We start from the raw sequence: 15,841 nt of genomic DNA, 5'->3' as shown, positions 1-15,841 counted from the left end.
GCTCTTTTGCAGCCTAGGCCAGGCTCAGCCTTGTGAAACTGGCTCATGGGTCTGGTCCTGGAATTCATTCTGCCTAGGGAGGTTCCAGCATCCTGGGCTGCAGACTGGTGACATCAACAGCCAGGCCCTCAGACTGGCTCCACCAGCCAGCCCCTGACCTGCCTGCTTTACCAGATCTTCTGACCTCCACCCCCCATGTCTCTCCTTCCTCCAGCTGCTCCACAGTTCCCAGCATGAGTGAGCTGCCTCTCAGCATCTTGTATCTCCCGTTTGGAACTGGGGTTGGGGGTCAGAGTAGGAACAATCTCTTATTTTCTCCTCTCAGCCTGGAGGTTTAGGCCTTTACATTCAGGCCTGGGTGGAAACTGAGGCCCCTCCCCAGGCTACAATATTCCTTTTTCTCCTGGGAGGAGTGTCTGGTCAGCTGGAGTTGAAAATTCTTCCTCTTCTTCATCCTGGAATTCTTCTTGGGAATCCAGACCAACCGGCTCCAGGCACCTACCTGTGTGCTTCCTAGCTCCACCCCTGGCTCTGAGAGAAACACCTGAGATGCCAGGGAGACAACCTCAAGGCAGACGCACTAGGCATCTTCAGGGAGGCTCTCCTTGGGTCCTACTCTCATGCTCAGCAGCTAGGAGTCCCTTCTCTTCAACCCACTGGTGTTCCAGCCCTGTCTATGAGCCACTGAACAGAAGATAATGAAAACAGGGTTGCCAAAAAAGACAAGGAAACAGACTTGAGGAGAGGGTGCTGATGTACCAGGAAGGGAGAACTGGGGACAGAGACTCCAGTGGGAGGGGAGCCCCACACCGACTTTCTTGTCCAACGGCAAGCCCCAGCACCTGGCAAGGGTCTGTGGCACCTTCTAACTCTCAGCACATACACTGGTGGAAATAAAAATTCCAGGCAGTGTGAGGCAGGTCAGCCAGAGGGCTTCATCTTGGGGCTGTCTGAATACCACTTATGGTACAGGAAGGGGTGAGGCCCTGTATGGCTTGATGTGTGTGCGCACATGTGGGCCCAGGCAGATCCCAGAGAACTAGGAAAATGCCTTTGTCACACTCTCCCTTGTTTCAATCAATCTTTCTCTTTCTCTACCCAGCCAGGTTTGACTGGGTGCCCTAACCCTGAGCCACTCCCCCTCTCCTCCTTCCTGGAGGCTTGGTGCCTCAGGGTTTTCAGTCTGGACAAGGTGTAGGGGACAGGAAGAGAGAAAACCACAGAAACAGACACTCAGTTCAGTATCTCAGTGAGCTGAGGCCAAGACTTTGCCCAACCATTTCATGTACTTTTTTCATTTAATATTGATATAGAAAAAAACAGGGGCTGGGGATGTGGCTCAAGCGGTAGCGCGCTCGCCTGGCATGCGTGCGGCCCGGGTTCGATCCTCAGCACCACATACCAACAAAGATGTTGTGTCCGCCGAGAACTAAAAAATAAATATTAAAAATTCTCTCTCTCTCTCTCTCTCCTCTCTCACTCTCTCTTTAAAAAAAAAAAAAAAAAAAAAAAACAGGCTGGTAGATGACTTTGGCTCCAGCAACTCAGAGCTCAGCAACTTTGGGCAAGTCTTAACAGCAGTTTCCTCATCAGTACAAATGGGTATAATCACCCTCACCCCTGAGAGTTTGTGAGGATCAAATGGGATCAAGTATTTCTAAAGGTTTTTCCAACTGTGAGACACTGTTCATGGGGACCGATACTATTGCTACAACAGGGTGGAGAAAGGGAATTCTGACTTGCTCCTCTTGGAACATGGAACACTGGAGACTTCTCAGTTGAGGTGAATGAGAGCCAGGGAAGAGAGGAGAGCATCTGAAAGGGGCAGGTGTCATGGGGGACACTTATGATCTCTTCCAGCTAGAGAGACATTTTTCCCCCTTGGTATCAGGGATTAAATTCAGGGGTGCTTAACCACTGAGCCACATCTCCAGCCCTTTAAAAATATTTTAATTAGAGACAGAGTCTTGCCAAGTTTCTCAGGCCTCACTAAGTTGCTGAGACTAACTTTGAACTATGATCCTCCTGCCTCAGCCTCCCAAGCAACTGGGAATACAGGCATGTGCCACCATGCCCAGCCAGTTAGAGAGACTTACAGTTGTTTTGTGGTTTTCCCAGTTCCTATCCCAATCTGGAACCTAGGCCCAAACCCAATTACAAAACCAGAAGATAAGCTTAAATCCAGACCTGTCTTCTGTGCCCAACACTGGTTTTGCTTCTCTGTAACAGGGAATAACAGTGTAGATCATTAAATGAAAGCAGACACACCCCAAGTCTCTTCCTTTTCTTTTTCCAGAATATGTGGCAGTAGTAATGATAGTAGTAACACAGAAGCGGCAGTGACAGCAGCTCAGCAGCCTGAAGAGGCCTCTCCATTCTTTATTCAGTCCCAATAAGTTAAAGGGTAAAGGTGTAGGGCAGGGCCTCTTAGGTGAGGATGCTGCTAACTGAAGGCAGCAATTCAGACAGGTGCTCCAAGACACCCCCCTCTTCGCATAGTGGGTTGCCCTCCAAGTTGAGAAGGACTAGCCTGGGGCAGGAGGCAAGAGGCTGGAGTGCTGCAGGTTGCTGGAGGCCTTGGGTGGAGAGTCAAGGAAAGTTCAGCAGGTTTCCCCAGATCCCTCTACTACTTGGCACCTTTGAGAGCTGGTGACTGCTGCCTGGAAGCCTGTTTGATGGGAATGTCCCATGGAGGGAGTAAGGCTCAAGGAAGGGCTGCAAACACCTGCCCACAGTGGCTGGGCAGGAAGCACATGAAGCTGGCTGGGGGTGGTTCCAGAGCAGTGGTGGAGACTATGGCCAAGAAGAAAACTAACCTGATACAAAGAGGCATTCACTGTTCAGCAATGACCAAGTGCTGCCAAGTGGAAATAAGGTCAAAGGTTGCTCTAACTTCCAATTTTTAAAAGAGGAGTCAGTCTTAGATTTTTTTTAAAAAATATGCAATTTCCTGATTTTTATAACACTGTGTGGTCCCCAGGAACCACCTTCAGGTTGCCCGTTTGTGAACTCTGGTTTGAGGAAGTCACTTACTCTCTGCAAAACTCCACTGATGCAAGTTAATGATAGCTCCAGACAACCCCAGGCTATCATCTTCCCTCAGCTCACACTGCCAGAGCCCCTGTCTCCCGCCCTGTCTCAGGATGGTACTCTGTCTATGTCTGCGGTCTGTCCCTCCACAGTGTCCTCCTTACTCTACACTGTAAGCAAGGGAGCCAAAAGGATACGGTTGTTGCACAGTAAAAGTTCCTGCAGCCGGGGCAGGTTGGTAATGCCGTCCAGGGACTCTATGGCGTTATCGTTTGCCTGCAGCACCTGGGGAGCAGGAAGGCACAAGATTGAGTGGGCAGTTGTCATCTTGGGGCTTTCACAAGCAATACAAGAGCCCAGGGTGATCAGCTTACAGTACATGGAAGGGTTCATGAGGTCAGGCTGGGTGATAGACTGGGGGAGGGCAACTGGTCACCTGTAGGAACGGGGAGGTCCTGGACATCTCTGTAGCACAGGCAGACTTCCCAGTTGGAGGAATGGAAAAAGGACCACACAGAATAGCAAGGGAAGAATGAATGTTTTACCTCAAGGCAACGCAGAGCAGCCAGGGCAGGGGGCAGGGTTTGGAGACGATTATGTGACAGGTCAAGATGGGTGACCAAAAGCAGCTGTTCCAGATGGCAGAGCACTGTCAGATCCTAGGAGTGTGAGGGGGATGAGATACCCAGCAAGACTGGGGGGAGGATCCTCAGCTTCTTGCCCTCTGTGCCCTATACAGGCCCCTGGGGAAGTTGCTGAGGAGAGGATGATAGCATGTGGGAAGGTTGTCTTGCGGCCTGTGGCAGCACATGCTACATGTCAGGGACATGCAACAGACAGTGAGTACTAAGGGTGGGGTGGCCAGTGGGAGTGAATGGAAGAGGAAGACTAAAGTGTGGAAGGGACAGAGGACAGTGAGGGTGCCAGGGTGACTGCTGAGTCAGCAAGAGGGGCTTGTCAAGAGGAGAGGTAGGCTTCAGGGATGTTATAGGAAGACTGGTAAGGACTAGAAAAGGGAAAGTGGAGCCTAGAAACCTCTAGAAACCATTTGAACTTTTATGTTCTAGGGTCTGCTTCAGGGTGAGAAGCACGGGATACATGGCAGGGGTGGGTCAAGGGTCACTCTGGAGGCAGAATGATTTGACCAGTCTGGTAGAAGGAGCAGCACGAGGCCCTGGTAACTCAGGATTTGAAACTGGGAGGTGTGAAGAAAATAGGCCAAGTGACAGAAAGCATGGACTCAAGGAAAAGGCTAGAAGGATGATGGATTCAATCTGGGTAGGGAAGATATATCCAGAATATGGTGAGGCCAGTGGGCAGGGGCCTAGCAGAGGGCACACACAGCGGCACATACCTTGTGAGCCAGGTGTAGCACGCGCACATCAGCATACTCCATCTTGAGCACACTGTTCTCTAGCAAGAACTTGCTGCGCAGGTCATCCAGGTAGGCTGCTCGCATAGGGTCTACAGCCTGGTGGGAATGCAGCAGGCAGGTAAGTAAGTCAGCTGCTTTCCTCCTGCCTACTGGTCTTCCCCTGGCCAGTTCCCCCAGGCCCAACTTGCCTTGAGGGTTTGGAAGTACTGCAGTGTTTCCTTCTCATACAAGAGGGGGTCCAGTGCTCGCATCAGCAGAATGATGGTAAGCAGGCACCCTGAGGAAAGGTCAGAGAAATGGAGGAGTTCTTCTGGATCCTCCTCTGTTCCCATCCTCTTGAGACCATTCCTGCTTTCCCCAGGGGGCTTCCTTAGATGGGTTCTGGGGAACAGACTCTCAGGGAATGTGCCTCACATTTATTCTCAGGCTCCAGCTCCTGCAGCTCCTTACAGGATTTGAGCTCAGACTGTAGCACTGTGGACTTCTCCACTGACAGCTCACATCTGAGGGTGGGCAGGGTGGGAAAGGGATGATACCCATAGTCCTGGGATACGGGTCATCCCCAGCATTCAGTCTGAGAACATCTCCCCCAGGCCCAAGACTTTTGCCCCAACAGCCTGATGCCCAGAGCCCATAACCCCTATCCTATCTGTGTGCTTTCAGGTCATCACCTAAACAGTTGCTCATCAGTGGCTGAGTCCCGGCACCAGCCCTCCTGGCGGCCTGAGGGAAAGGGGAGTTAGCAGAAGATACCCATGAGAGGAGGAGAGGGGTGAGGACTGCTGAAAGGGGCAGGGCTGCAGGTTGCGTTACCTTTTAAAAGCACACACTCCTTCTGAGCATCGCCTGCTGTCCAAATGACACGAAATGTATGTTGGGGCAACTGGTCATTGAGAGAGGCAGTGGGCAGGTCACAGAGCTGGGAGCATTGGGTCAAGGAAATGCTCTAGCCTTACCACTTTTCAGATTATCCCACCCAGCTGTCTCCCAAGTCCTCATTTCTTCCCCACCATTCCTGGGATACCCAGACGTGGCTGGGTCGGTTCCTGCCATCTGGGGTCCTCCACTCCACAATCAGGGGTGACTCATCAACCATGAGTAGCAAGGTCTCTGTACTGGAGCCTACCTGGCACAAGGGACAAAAAAAAGACCCATCAGCCCCAACAGCACCAGGCTCATAATCCCTCGATATTCTCCAGCAAAAGTCACAAGACTCACTAGGAGGGGCCGAGAGAAGGACACAGTCAGGCAGGCCTCATCTCGGCTCACATGCAGGCAGTGCAGCGCATCCTGGGGGTCAGCTGGGGAGAGACAGCTTCAGGTCTCCATAATCTTATTCCATTCCTTCCAAACCCAAACACTCAGTCTCTTCCCCCATTGCTCACCTCGGCCCAGAAGCCAGCGGTGATAGAACCAAGCACTCTGGTCATTGGGGTCAGTGAAGAAGGCATTCTGCACCAGCTCCAGCTCTGTGGGGCCAGGGAGGCATGGAGCTGTGCTGAGTATGCTGGTGGGCTCCTGGCCACCGCACCAACCCACACACATCTTGAAACATCTCCAGTCCTGTCTCATATATGCCTTGGCCATCCATGGGGCTTCACATGTCAGTTTTATTTTCCCCTTTGGACACCTGAGCTCCTTACAGCCAGGGACTAAGTGTTATGCATCTCCAAAGACAGGCATGAAGTAGGTCCTCAATCACCCAAGTTTACTGAGGTACAGGAATAGGACCAGGCAGGCATCAGGGCTGGAAGGGTAGCACTGCAGAATACTTGCCAGAATCCCCTGGCCTTGCTTACCTTTGAGCAGCACATCTTCAGGGAGGCGGCCCTGTGGGCCAGAGTCTGGCTGGGGGTGCAGCTGGGGCAAGAGGCAAGAGCGGTAATGCCAGGAGGAGTAGTTGGAGAAGTTTCGGGTGATGAGGCTGTCAGTGAAGGCTAGCTCCTCTGCAGGGGGCACAGATGCCTGTGCAGCCACAAATCGCCGATAATCCCAGCAGTGAACTAGAGGGGATGGTAGTGACAGCATATCTCAGGAGCAGGGTAAAGAGTAGTTATCTCACTGGTACCTCCAGTGTTCCCTCAGAGACCCCTAGAAACACCTTGATGGATTCCACAGAGGATGCATTTGACTCCGTCACCCTTTTTACCACCAGCAACTTCCCATTCCACTATGGGCCTTACTGAGGCGCCAATACCAGGATGTGAGGGTTGTGGGAACAGAATCTTTTGCACTTACAGTTCCGTTCATCGACTTCAAGAAAGCGGGCACATAATTCCAGTTCCCGGGCCCAGTTAGGCTCAGGCAGGCGGCCTAGCAGCCAGCAGCGGTGGTGCCAGGTGCCATAGGACTTAGGGTTCACACGTAGGCAGCTCTCCAGGAAGCCCAGTTCTGCCTTCACCAGAGCAGCCAACTCCTCAGGAGACCTACATGCAGAGGGAAAGGAAAATCAGGGCCCTCTAACACCCAATCTCAGCTTAACCCTCACTTTCTGCTTCCACTCCCTTCCCCCATCTCTAAACACACCACTGCCCCACTCCTCCTCCAACCCCTGACCCAGGCAGGAAAAGGTCAGGGTTAGGGAAATCTTCATGGGATCTTGAGCCCTGACATACTTCTGGGTCTCCAGCTGCTGGAACACCTCTCGTCGACAATTCCAGAGGGTAGCAAAGTCAGGATTGGCTCCCAGAATCTGGCTTGTCAGTTCCAGTACTGACTCATCTAGCTCTCCAGCCTGGCGCTGAGAAGACATGTTTCAGGGTCAGAGGTTCTCCAACCACAGGGCTAAATGATATAACTTGAAACTACAAAATATTCTGTAAATCCCACACTATACACCAGGTACTATGCAAAAAGCTTTGCAGGTATTCTCTCATTTAATCTACACAACTATTCTTGTGCAGTGGGTGCAATTATTAGCTCCACTTTACAGATGAGTAAATTGAGGCCCAAAGAGATTCAGCAAACTTGCCCAAGGTCACACTGTAAGCGATAGAACCTAGATTTGGATCCAGGCAGTTTGGCTCTAAAGCCCAGCTCTTGGCCTCTGTGAATGCTAAGGGGCCTCCTGGAGTTGGAGCCATCTCTGAGAACCCCACCTTCTGGAAGACAGCTTGGGTGGCTGACTGGTAGAGTTTCAGCTTTTGCTCCCTCTCTAGCCTTTTGGCCTCCGCCTGCTCTTCTGACGTCTTCACCTTCAGGCGCCCGTGCTACAGGGAAGGGAAGGTTGGAAGAATGCAGGTTGCCTTGCAGGGGCCGACCCAATAGAACCCCCTAATGAAGAGTCCAAAGTTCCTATGGGGCAAAGGAAGCAGAGTCTCACGGGACGAGGGCGTGGGCCCGAAGAGGTGAGGGGCTGGGCTCAGGGTTCTCACCATGGTGCCGGCTCAGCGTTCAGGGCAGGGGAGGGGTCCAGGAGTAGCACCGAAGTCTGGGGAGAGAGGTGTCAATCACGGGTCCCCGCCCCCAATAGCTCCGCCCTCAGGTGTCCGCCGGAAGCTGCACGCGGGATTGGGCGGAGACCCTCAGGGTGGACCTAGGCAAGCACTGTGCGTCCAGGAGGAGCTCACCAGGACTGGGATCTCCACCCACGCACCCCTTTCCACAGCCCGATCCACCGGGGCCGCAGCCCAAATCGTGGCACCTGAGCACTTGGGACGACTGCACGCCTGCCCCACGGCTCCTAGGTACCCCCGCCCGCTGCGGGCGGACCCACCTGCGCTGGGAGGAGACGCTGGGGACCCGGAGCTGCGGCGCTGGCCACCGAGCCAGTACGGTGGCTAGAGCGGCGTCACTCCGCGGCTCACTAAGGCGCAGCGCCCTCTACAGGACCGGGTGGGGGCCCTTGGTGGAGAAGGCGAGATCGTGAGGCTCCTCTGAGGGCCCTAGTGTGTAAGAGTGCGCACGCGCGGCCACAGCGTACGTGTCAAGTGTGTTGGGACGGCTATTCCAGTTAGCGACTCAAACTTAAGTCTAGTTGAAGAGATTTCTCCAACAACCGGAAACCCACACCCTTACAACTCCACTGACCGTAATTACTGTGGCTACACCGGCCACCTCCCAATTGTCAAATCTAACGGATGGGCAGGAAACTCCCTGACCTCTGACTGACACCACTCACTGCCTTCTTTATGCCTGATGCCCCTTTCCTGCTTCTTTACTTTTGCCTCTTTCTTTTTATCAGTTCAGTTTTTTGAAATGTTGGCGATATCTGGGTTCTCAGTGTTTTTCATTGCACACATTGTTCCAGGATTAACACATCCAAGTCTTGTTCAACGAGGGATAAAGTTAGAGTTCCCCAGAGCTCTGTCCTTGGCCCACAGATTTTCTGACCCTACACTTTCTCTGGGTGACTTCATCAACTTTCATGGTTTTAATTACTACCTGTAAGGTGATGACACCCCAATTTTTATCTCCAGCCCAGATGTCTTATAAACTTTAATAATAAATGTATTCATGTGTATGTATACATACATATTCAAAAGCCTATTGGATATCACCTGGGTGCCGTAGAGGTATCTCAAACTCTAGAAGTCAAAAGGTATCATTGTTCCCCATGTATCTGTCAGGATATTGGCTTCATGTTTCCTATGGTAGACAATAATACTGTTCCCTCCCCCATTTCTTTTTTTTTAAATATATATATTTTGGTTGTAGATGGACACAATACCTTTATTTTTATTTTTTTAAGAATTTTTAATATTTATTTTTTAGTTCTCAGCGGACACAACATCTTTGTTGGTATGTGGTGCTGAGGATAGAACCCGGGCCGCACGCATGCCAGGTGAGCCCGCTACCGCTTGAGCCACATCCCCAGCCCAATACCTTTATTTTATTTGTTTACTTTTATGTTGTGCCGGGCATCCAACCCAGTGCCTCACACATGCTAGGCAAGTGCTCTACCACTGAGCCACAATCCTCCCCCCTCCCCATTTCTTAATCTCTCTTGAATACTTACTTTCTCCATTCCTGCTGCCACTAGAACTGTTGAGTCTTTTTGTCATTTACCATCTCTGCCCTGTACCCTCTATCATCAGTTCATCCTTTGTGCTGCTTGAACATTCTTTTTAAAATGGAGATCCAGTGTCACATTTCTGCCTAGCCCTCAGTGGCTCTTGACAGTTTCTAGGACAGAATTTTATTTATTTATTTACTTAGGTACTGGGGATTGAACTCAGGGGCAGTTGACCACTGAGCTACATCCCCAGCCCAATTTTGTATTTTATTTAGAGACAGGGTCTCACTGAGTTGCTTAGTGCCTTGCTTTTGCTGAGGCTGGCTTTGAACTCACCATCCTCCTAGGTCAGCCTCCTGAGCTACTGGGATTACAGGCATTTGCCACCATGCCTGGTTCCTTTTTAATATTTTATTTAGAGACAGAGTCTCACTGAGTTGCTTAGGGCCTCACTAAATTGCTGATGCTAGCTTTGAACTCACAATCCTCCTGCCTCAGCCTCCTGAGCTGCTGGTTCAGGACAGAATTTGAATCTTTCAGCATAACCGGCATTTTGGCATTTAGCCCCTGACCCCATGTCCAACTGATTTAATCAGCTTTTGCATTCCTGACTATACCTGACAAGAACAACTTAGAGAAGGTACTTTATTTGGGTTGCATGGTTTCAGAGGTCTCAGTCCATAGATGGTTGACTCCATTGCTCAGGGCCCAAGATGAGGCAGCGCATCGTGGGGGAAAGGCCCAGAGGAGGAGAGCTGCTCAGCTGCTCATGGAAGGGCCAGGAAGCAAAGGGAGGGACCTTAGAAAAGATGCACCCTTCCAGGGCACACCCCCACTGATCCAACTCCTCCAGCCATGCCTCACCTGCCTACAGTTACCTCTCAGTCCATTCAAACTAGTATGGACTAATTAGGTTACAGCTGTTCCCGTTAAAATCCTTCATCTTCGCTTATAGAACCTTTTGCAGTTGCCCAAGTATGTTAATCTGTTTCCTCTTCTTCCCTGTCATTACTCCTTGTCCAGGTATTGGGGATGGAACCTGGGGTGCTCTACCACTGAGCTACACCCCAGCCCTTTTAATTCTTATTTTGAGATAGGGTCTTTCTAAGTTGCTGAGTCTGGCCTCAAAGTTGTGATCCTCTGGCCTCAGCCTCCCAAGTCTCTGGGATTACAGGCAGAGGCCACTATGCCATGGGGTGTCCTCTTCTTGACTCTTCTTCTTCTGTACCCTTCCCTTGTCAAGCTAACTACTGTTCATCTTTAAGTTTTAAAACAAGAGTGACCACAGGAAATTTGAAATACCCCAGTCAGATTCGATAGACTTTCAAGTGCTGTCAAATACTTCTTTACCTACTACAAGTTTTGGTTTATGCACCAGTGTCTCCAATCAGATCAAAATTTCCTAGAGGACAAGAACCATACTTTTTGGTCTAGTTTCTTTCATATCTGCCTCAGTTCTTTTTCTTTTCTTTCTTTTTTTTTTTTTTTTTGTATCAGGGATCGAACTCATGGGCACTTAACCACTGAGCCACATCCTCAGCCCTTTTTATTTTTATTTTCAGACAGAGTTTCACTAAATGGCTAGCCTCAGACTTGCAATCCTCCTGCTCAGCCTTCCAAGTCTCTGGGATTACAGGCCTACACCACCAGGCCCAGCAATCGTATCATATCTATAAGACACTTTGCTCATTTGTTATTAAAAATGAAATGCAATGACTGGAATTTGCTCCATAAATTCAAGAAACAATTATAAGTCACATCCTATAAATTGTTGTTTCGTTTTGGTGGTTGTTCTAGAGATTAAACCTAGGGGCAGTTTACCACTGAATTACATCCCCAGCCCTTCTTGCTTTTTTATTTTGATACAGGGTCTTCCTAAATTGCCTAAGGCCTTGCTAAATTACTGAGGCTGGCTTTGAACTTGCAGTCCTCCTGTCTCACTCTCCTGAGCTGTTGGGATTACAGGCTTGCCTCATCACACCTGGCTGACCTTAGTTCTTGGTAATTAATTAGATGAACAAAATACCACATTGTGAAGGCTAGTATGGCTGGGTCCAACAATGTGTGTGGTTGGCATTCAAGGATCATGAGGCCTTGACCATTGCAGGAGGGTTTCCTAATGGAATCTTAAAAAAAAATTTTTTTAGTTGTAGTTGGACATAAAACCTTTATTTTATTCATTTATTTTTTATGTGGTGCTGAGGATCAAACCCAGGGCCCACACGTGCTGGAGATATAAATATATATATATTTATTTTTTTTAGTTGTAGTTGGACACAATACCTTTACTTTATTTATTTATTTTTATTTGGTGCTGACGATCAAACTCAGGGCCTCACATGTGCTAGGCGAGTGCTCTACCGCTGAGCTACAACCCCAGCCCCTAAATATTTATATTTCTTATATACCTCTCTCAGACCCTGGAAATGTATGTAAAGTGTTCAGTATAGACTTTGTCCTTTGCAAACTTGTAACAAGTTAAAGAGGAAAAGAGACAATTTCCCTGGCCTGGTGTACTTATAGTCCTAATGAGTAAGGACTTACTCAACTTATTCTTGTGCCAGGCACCGTGATGGGAGCTTTGTGAATACTAGGTGTGTGTATATATTCAGGACACATGTGGGAGGCAGCAGCAGAGTGGTTAAGAACATGGACCCTGGAGCTGACTGCCTGGTAATAAATCCCGGCTTGTGAGTACTAGCTATGTGACTTGGGGGGGCAAGTATTAAACCTGTCTTGAGTTTCATCTGTGTCTAAATTTCTTCAGCAGTGTCATAGGGAAGATATTACTTAGCTGCTTGAGTTGAAATTACGATTAATCTATATAAAGTGCTTAGAATAATAACTATATTGAGTAACAGACTCAGTAAATAACAATAATAGCTATAATTATTATTATTTCTAATCTTCATAACAAACATGCAAGGAAACTGAGGTTCAAAAAGATTAAGTAACTTGCTGAGGGCCACCCATGTAGTAAGTAGCCAAATGGGACCTGTGTCTGGTCTAGTTCAGTCCTCCCACTTCACCAGCTGCTTTGAATTTTATCTACCACCTGTTCTTACTTCCTGCTCTATATACACTCATAGGAACATCGTGCGTGGAACACAGATACCCACAGGTGCAGGTTTGCCAGGTACAGTGTTACATCATAGTCACTAAGGGAGGAGGAAAGGGGATGGACAAAGGCTGAGGTAAGCATGAAATATTTCTTAGTGATTAGCAATCTTGAAACTACAGAGGTTGAGTCAGGCAGGCTTAAGAGAGGAAGTGAGTCTCATGAAAAAAATTTGAATTAAAAAAGGTAGGGCCTGGGTTTTGGAAAGAGAGGGCAGGAAGGGCTTTCAGGCATGTATATGACGTGAAGGTGGGGGAGAGAAAGCCAAACAGACTTAATTGGCTGGCAGAGAGGTGCTGAGCCAAGTGCCTCTTTGGATAAGAGTAATGGAATTAATGATAAGACTCTTGCTTGAAGGCAAAACGAGATTCCAGAAGTTATATCTGGCCTCCTCTGTGAGATAAGTGGGAATCACGCAGGTGTCTGAGGGCCACAGTCTGAATGATTGGAGGAAGAAGTTTTACTGTACTCTGTAGAGACAGGAACAAGTTATGATTGTCAATAAGTCCCAGACTGCTTATTTAATGCATTCATTATGGATGGGAAGCAGGTGTTACTTTCCATATCTTACAGTGAGGAAACAATGCATGCAGTTGGTTCACAGAGGTTACATAGCTTGCCCAAAGTAGAATAGCTGGGAGGAAACATGGCCAGAATTCAAACCAAAGCCTGGGTGTTCACTGCGTAGGTGAGAACCGTCATTGCCAAAGGCCTAGACTTGAACTTTTTGAGCCCTGGAACCCTGGTGTTTGTTCACATCTGCTAATCTTTCTCTCCTTCTGCCTCCAACATGCACATGCACATGCACACACACTGCCTATGACCCTGAGCAGAGACCAGAAATGGTTTGTAGGGAGGAAAGGGTTGATGAGCCCTAGGTCAGGTCCCAGTCAAAGTGGGATAGCAGACATGGATGGTGTGAAGGCAGCAGGAATAAGTAGGAGGCAGATACTGATGCTATCACTGGGCCCTGTGTAGCTTGTGGCATTGTGTGTATTCATTCAGTTGCTTGATACTTAGCATCATAGTTTGGTGTCACAGTGTGCCAGTGGCTGCCAGGGATCTAGTGCTGGACAAAAAAAAAATACTGTCTTCTTCCTGGACCTTCTGATCCACTGCAGCCCTGTCCCATAGAATTTTTTTTTATTTGTTCTTTTAGGTATACATGACAGTAGAGTGTATTTTGACATATTATACATACATGGAGTTTAACTTCCCATTCTTTTTTTTAAATATTTATTTATTTATTTATTTATTTTTAGTTCTCGGCGGACACAACATCTTTGTTGGTATGTGGTGCTGAGGATCGAACCTGGGCCGCACGCATGCCAGGCGAGCGCGCTACCGCTTGAGCCACATCCCCAGCCCCTAACTTCCCATTCTTGTGGTTGTACATGATGTGGAGTTACACTGGTCATGTACTCATATATGAACATAGGAAAGTTATGTCCGATTCATTCTATGTCTTTCCTTTTCCCATTCCCCCTCCCTGCCCTCATTCCCCTTTGTCTAATCCATAGTACTTCTATTTTTCCCTAGCCCCACCCCTTTATTGTGAGTTCATTTCAGAGAGAAGATTCAGCCTTTGATTTTTTGGGATTAGCTTATTTCACTTAGCAGGATAGATTCCAAGTTCATCCATTTACTGGCAAATGCCATAATTTCATTCTTCTTTATGGTTGAGTAATATTCCATCATATCATATATATATTGTATATATATCATGTATATCATATATATATCACATTTTTCTTTATCCATTCATCTGTTGAAGGGTACCTAGGTTGGTTCCATAGTTTTCTATTGTGAATTGGGCCAAGTCACTATAGTATGTTGATTTTAAGTCCTTTGGGTATATGCTGAGGAGTGGGATAACTGGGTCAAATGGTGGTTCCATTCCAAGTTTTCTGAGGAATCTCCACACTGCTTTCCAGAGTGGTTGTACCAATTTGCAGTCCCACTAGCAATGTATGAGTTTACCTCTTTCTCCAAATTCCTGCCAACATTTATTTTTACTTGTATTCTTGATAATTGCCATTCTGCCTGGAGTGAAGTGAAATCTCAATGTAAGTTTTAATTTGCATTTTCTAATTGCTAGAGATGTTGAACACTTTTTCATATATTTGTTGATAGATCCTATTCAATAGAATTTTTTAAAAAATTGGGGGGGTGGTACCAGGGATTGAACTAAGGGGCATTCAACCACTGAGTCATATCCCCAGCCCTATTTTGTATTTTATTTAGAGACAGGGTCTCATTGAGTTGCTTAGTACCTTGCTTTTGCTAAGGCTGGCTTTGGACTCCCGATCCTCCTGTCTCAGCCTCCCTGAGTGGCTGGGATTACAGGCTTGCACCACTGTGTCTGGCTCAATAGAACTTTTTTTGACAATTGAAAAAACGCTCATCATTCGTACCATTCAATACAGTTACCATTAGCTCCATGTGGCTGCTGAGATCTTGAAAAGTGGCTAGTACAATTGAGGAATTAAATTTTTAATTCTGTTTAATTTTAATTAATTTAAATTCAAAGATCCACCTGAGGCTTGTGGCAAGAATTAGGCAGGACAAATCTCATGGGTGAGCTATGTCAGCTGGAGTAGGACAGAAGGATTGAGTTATAAGGCCTTTTCCTAGATCTGGTGATATGTAATGGTTTACAGTTCTCTTTTAAACTTCAGATGCTTGTTTTATTCTTCCTGTAAAGCTTATTAATGAATAACATACATACATATTAAAAATGCACAAATTATAAACATACAGCTCTGATCCTCCTATTTTAAAATTCTCCCAATCACAGGGGTGGGTAGAGGTTAGTGGGGGAACTGAAAACACAGAGGGTGGAGGTGAATGTGGGGAAAAGGCTAGAAAACCTTCTCTTCGGAGATGTTTAGGACCTGGAATCAGATCTGAGTCCTTATGGCCAGGAGGGGTGGGGGTGCATTGAGGGCAGAAAGAGACAAGGACTATTCTTTTTTTTTTTTTTTTCTGGTACTGGGGATTGAACCCAGGGGTGCTTTACCACTGAGACACATTCCCCAGCTCTATTTATTTAGTGGTGCTGGGGAATCAAACCCAAAGCTTTCCGCACGCTAGGCACATGCTCTACTGCCGAACTACATCCCCAGTCCCTTATTTTTTTATGTTGAGGCAAGGTCTTACTAAATTGCTTAGGGCCTTATTAGATTGCTGAGACTGGCCTTGAATTTGAAATCCTCTTGCCTCAGCCTCCCAAGTCACTGGGATTACAGGCATGTGCCACCATACTTGGCAAAAATAACTTTCTGAGGACTCATAGGCAGGATTAGGTAGTAGGTGGGACCGAGTTATAGGGACAAAGGCAGCTCTGAGTTAGGTTGTAAAGCTG

At 47.8% G+C, this 15,841-nt stretch overlaps 1 protein-coding gene across 2 annotated transcripts; it reads right to left on the bottom strand.

Moving 5' to 3' along the window:
* Positions 1-2,350: 2,350 nt before the first annotated feature.
* Positions 2,351-8,200, bottom strand: RABGGTA (Rab geranylgeranyltransferase subunit alpha). 2 transcript variants are annotated; one of them, XM_081291347.1, is made up of 17 exons: positions 8,121-8,200; positions 7,780-7,835; positions 7,504-7,614; positions 7,021-7,145; positions 6,644-6,831; positions 6,205-6,408; positions 5,791-5,874; positions 5,624-5,706; positions 5,430-5,531; positions 5,219-5,324; positions 5,077-5,128; positions 4,820-4,908; positions 4,594-4,682; positions 4,385-4,501; positions 3,576-3,689; positions 3,228-3,315; positions 2,351-2,576 (listed from the first exon to the last, which is right to left on the bottom strand). In XM_081291347.1, the coding sequence occupies exons 2-17, from the start codon at positions 7,780-7,782 to the stop codon at positions 2,428-2,430; spliced, it is 1,704 nt and encodes a 567-aa protein (XP_081147473.1). In that variant the 5' UTR covers positions 7,783-7,835; positions 8,121-8,200; the 3' UTR covers positions 2,351-2,427. The 2 variants fall into 2 exon arrangements, with proteins under 2 accessions (XP_081147473.1, XP_081147474.1); XM_081291348.1 differs by having other exon boundaries at positions 7,780-7,903; positions 8,121-8,179.
* Between the last annotated feature and the right edge of the window lie 7,641 nt (positions 8,201-15,841).

This window comes from Spermophilus citellus (assembly GCF_964194105.1).
Source record: "Spermophilus citellus genome assembly, chromosome: 4".
In the NCBI taxonomy this organism is placed as follows: Eukaryota; Metazoa; Chordata; class Mammalia; order Rodentia; family Sciuridae; genus Spermophilus; species Spermophilus citellus.
This window is presented reverse-complemented; position numbering and strand designations above follow the sequence as displayed.

Coding starts and splice junctions, on each gene's coding strand:
- RABGGTA (XM_081291347.1), bottom strand. Junction 6,409..6,643: donor TGAAGTCGATGAACGGAACT/GTAAGTGCAAAA, acceptor CATCCCCTCTAG/TTCACTGCTGGGATTATCGG. Junction 4,502..4,593: donor AGTACTTCCAAACCCTCAAG/GCAAGTTGGGCC, acceptor CATTCCCACCAG/GCTGTAGACCCTATGCGAGC.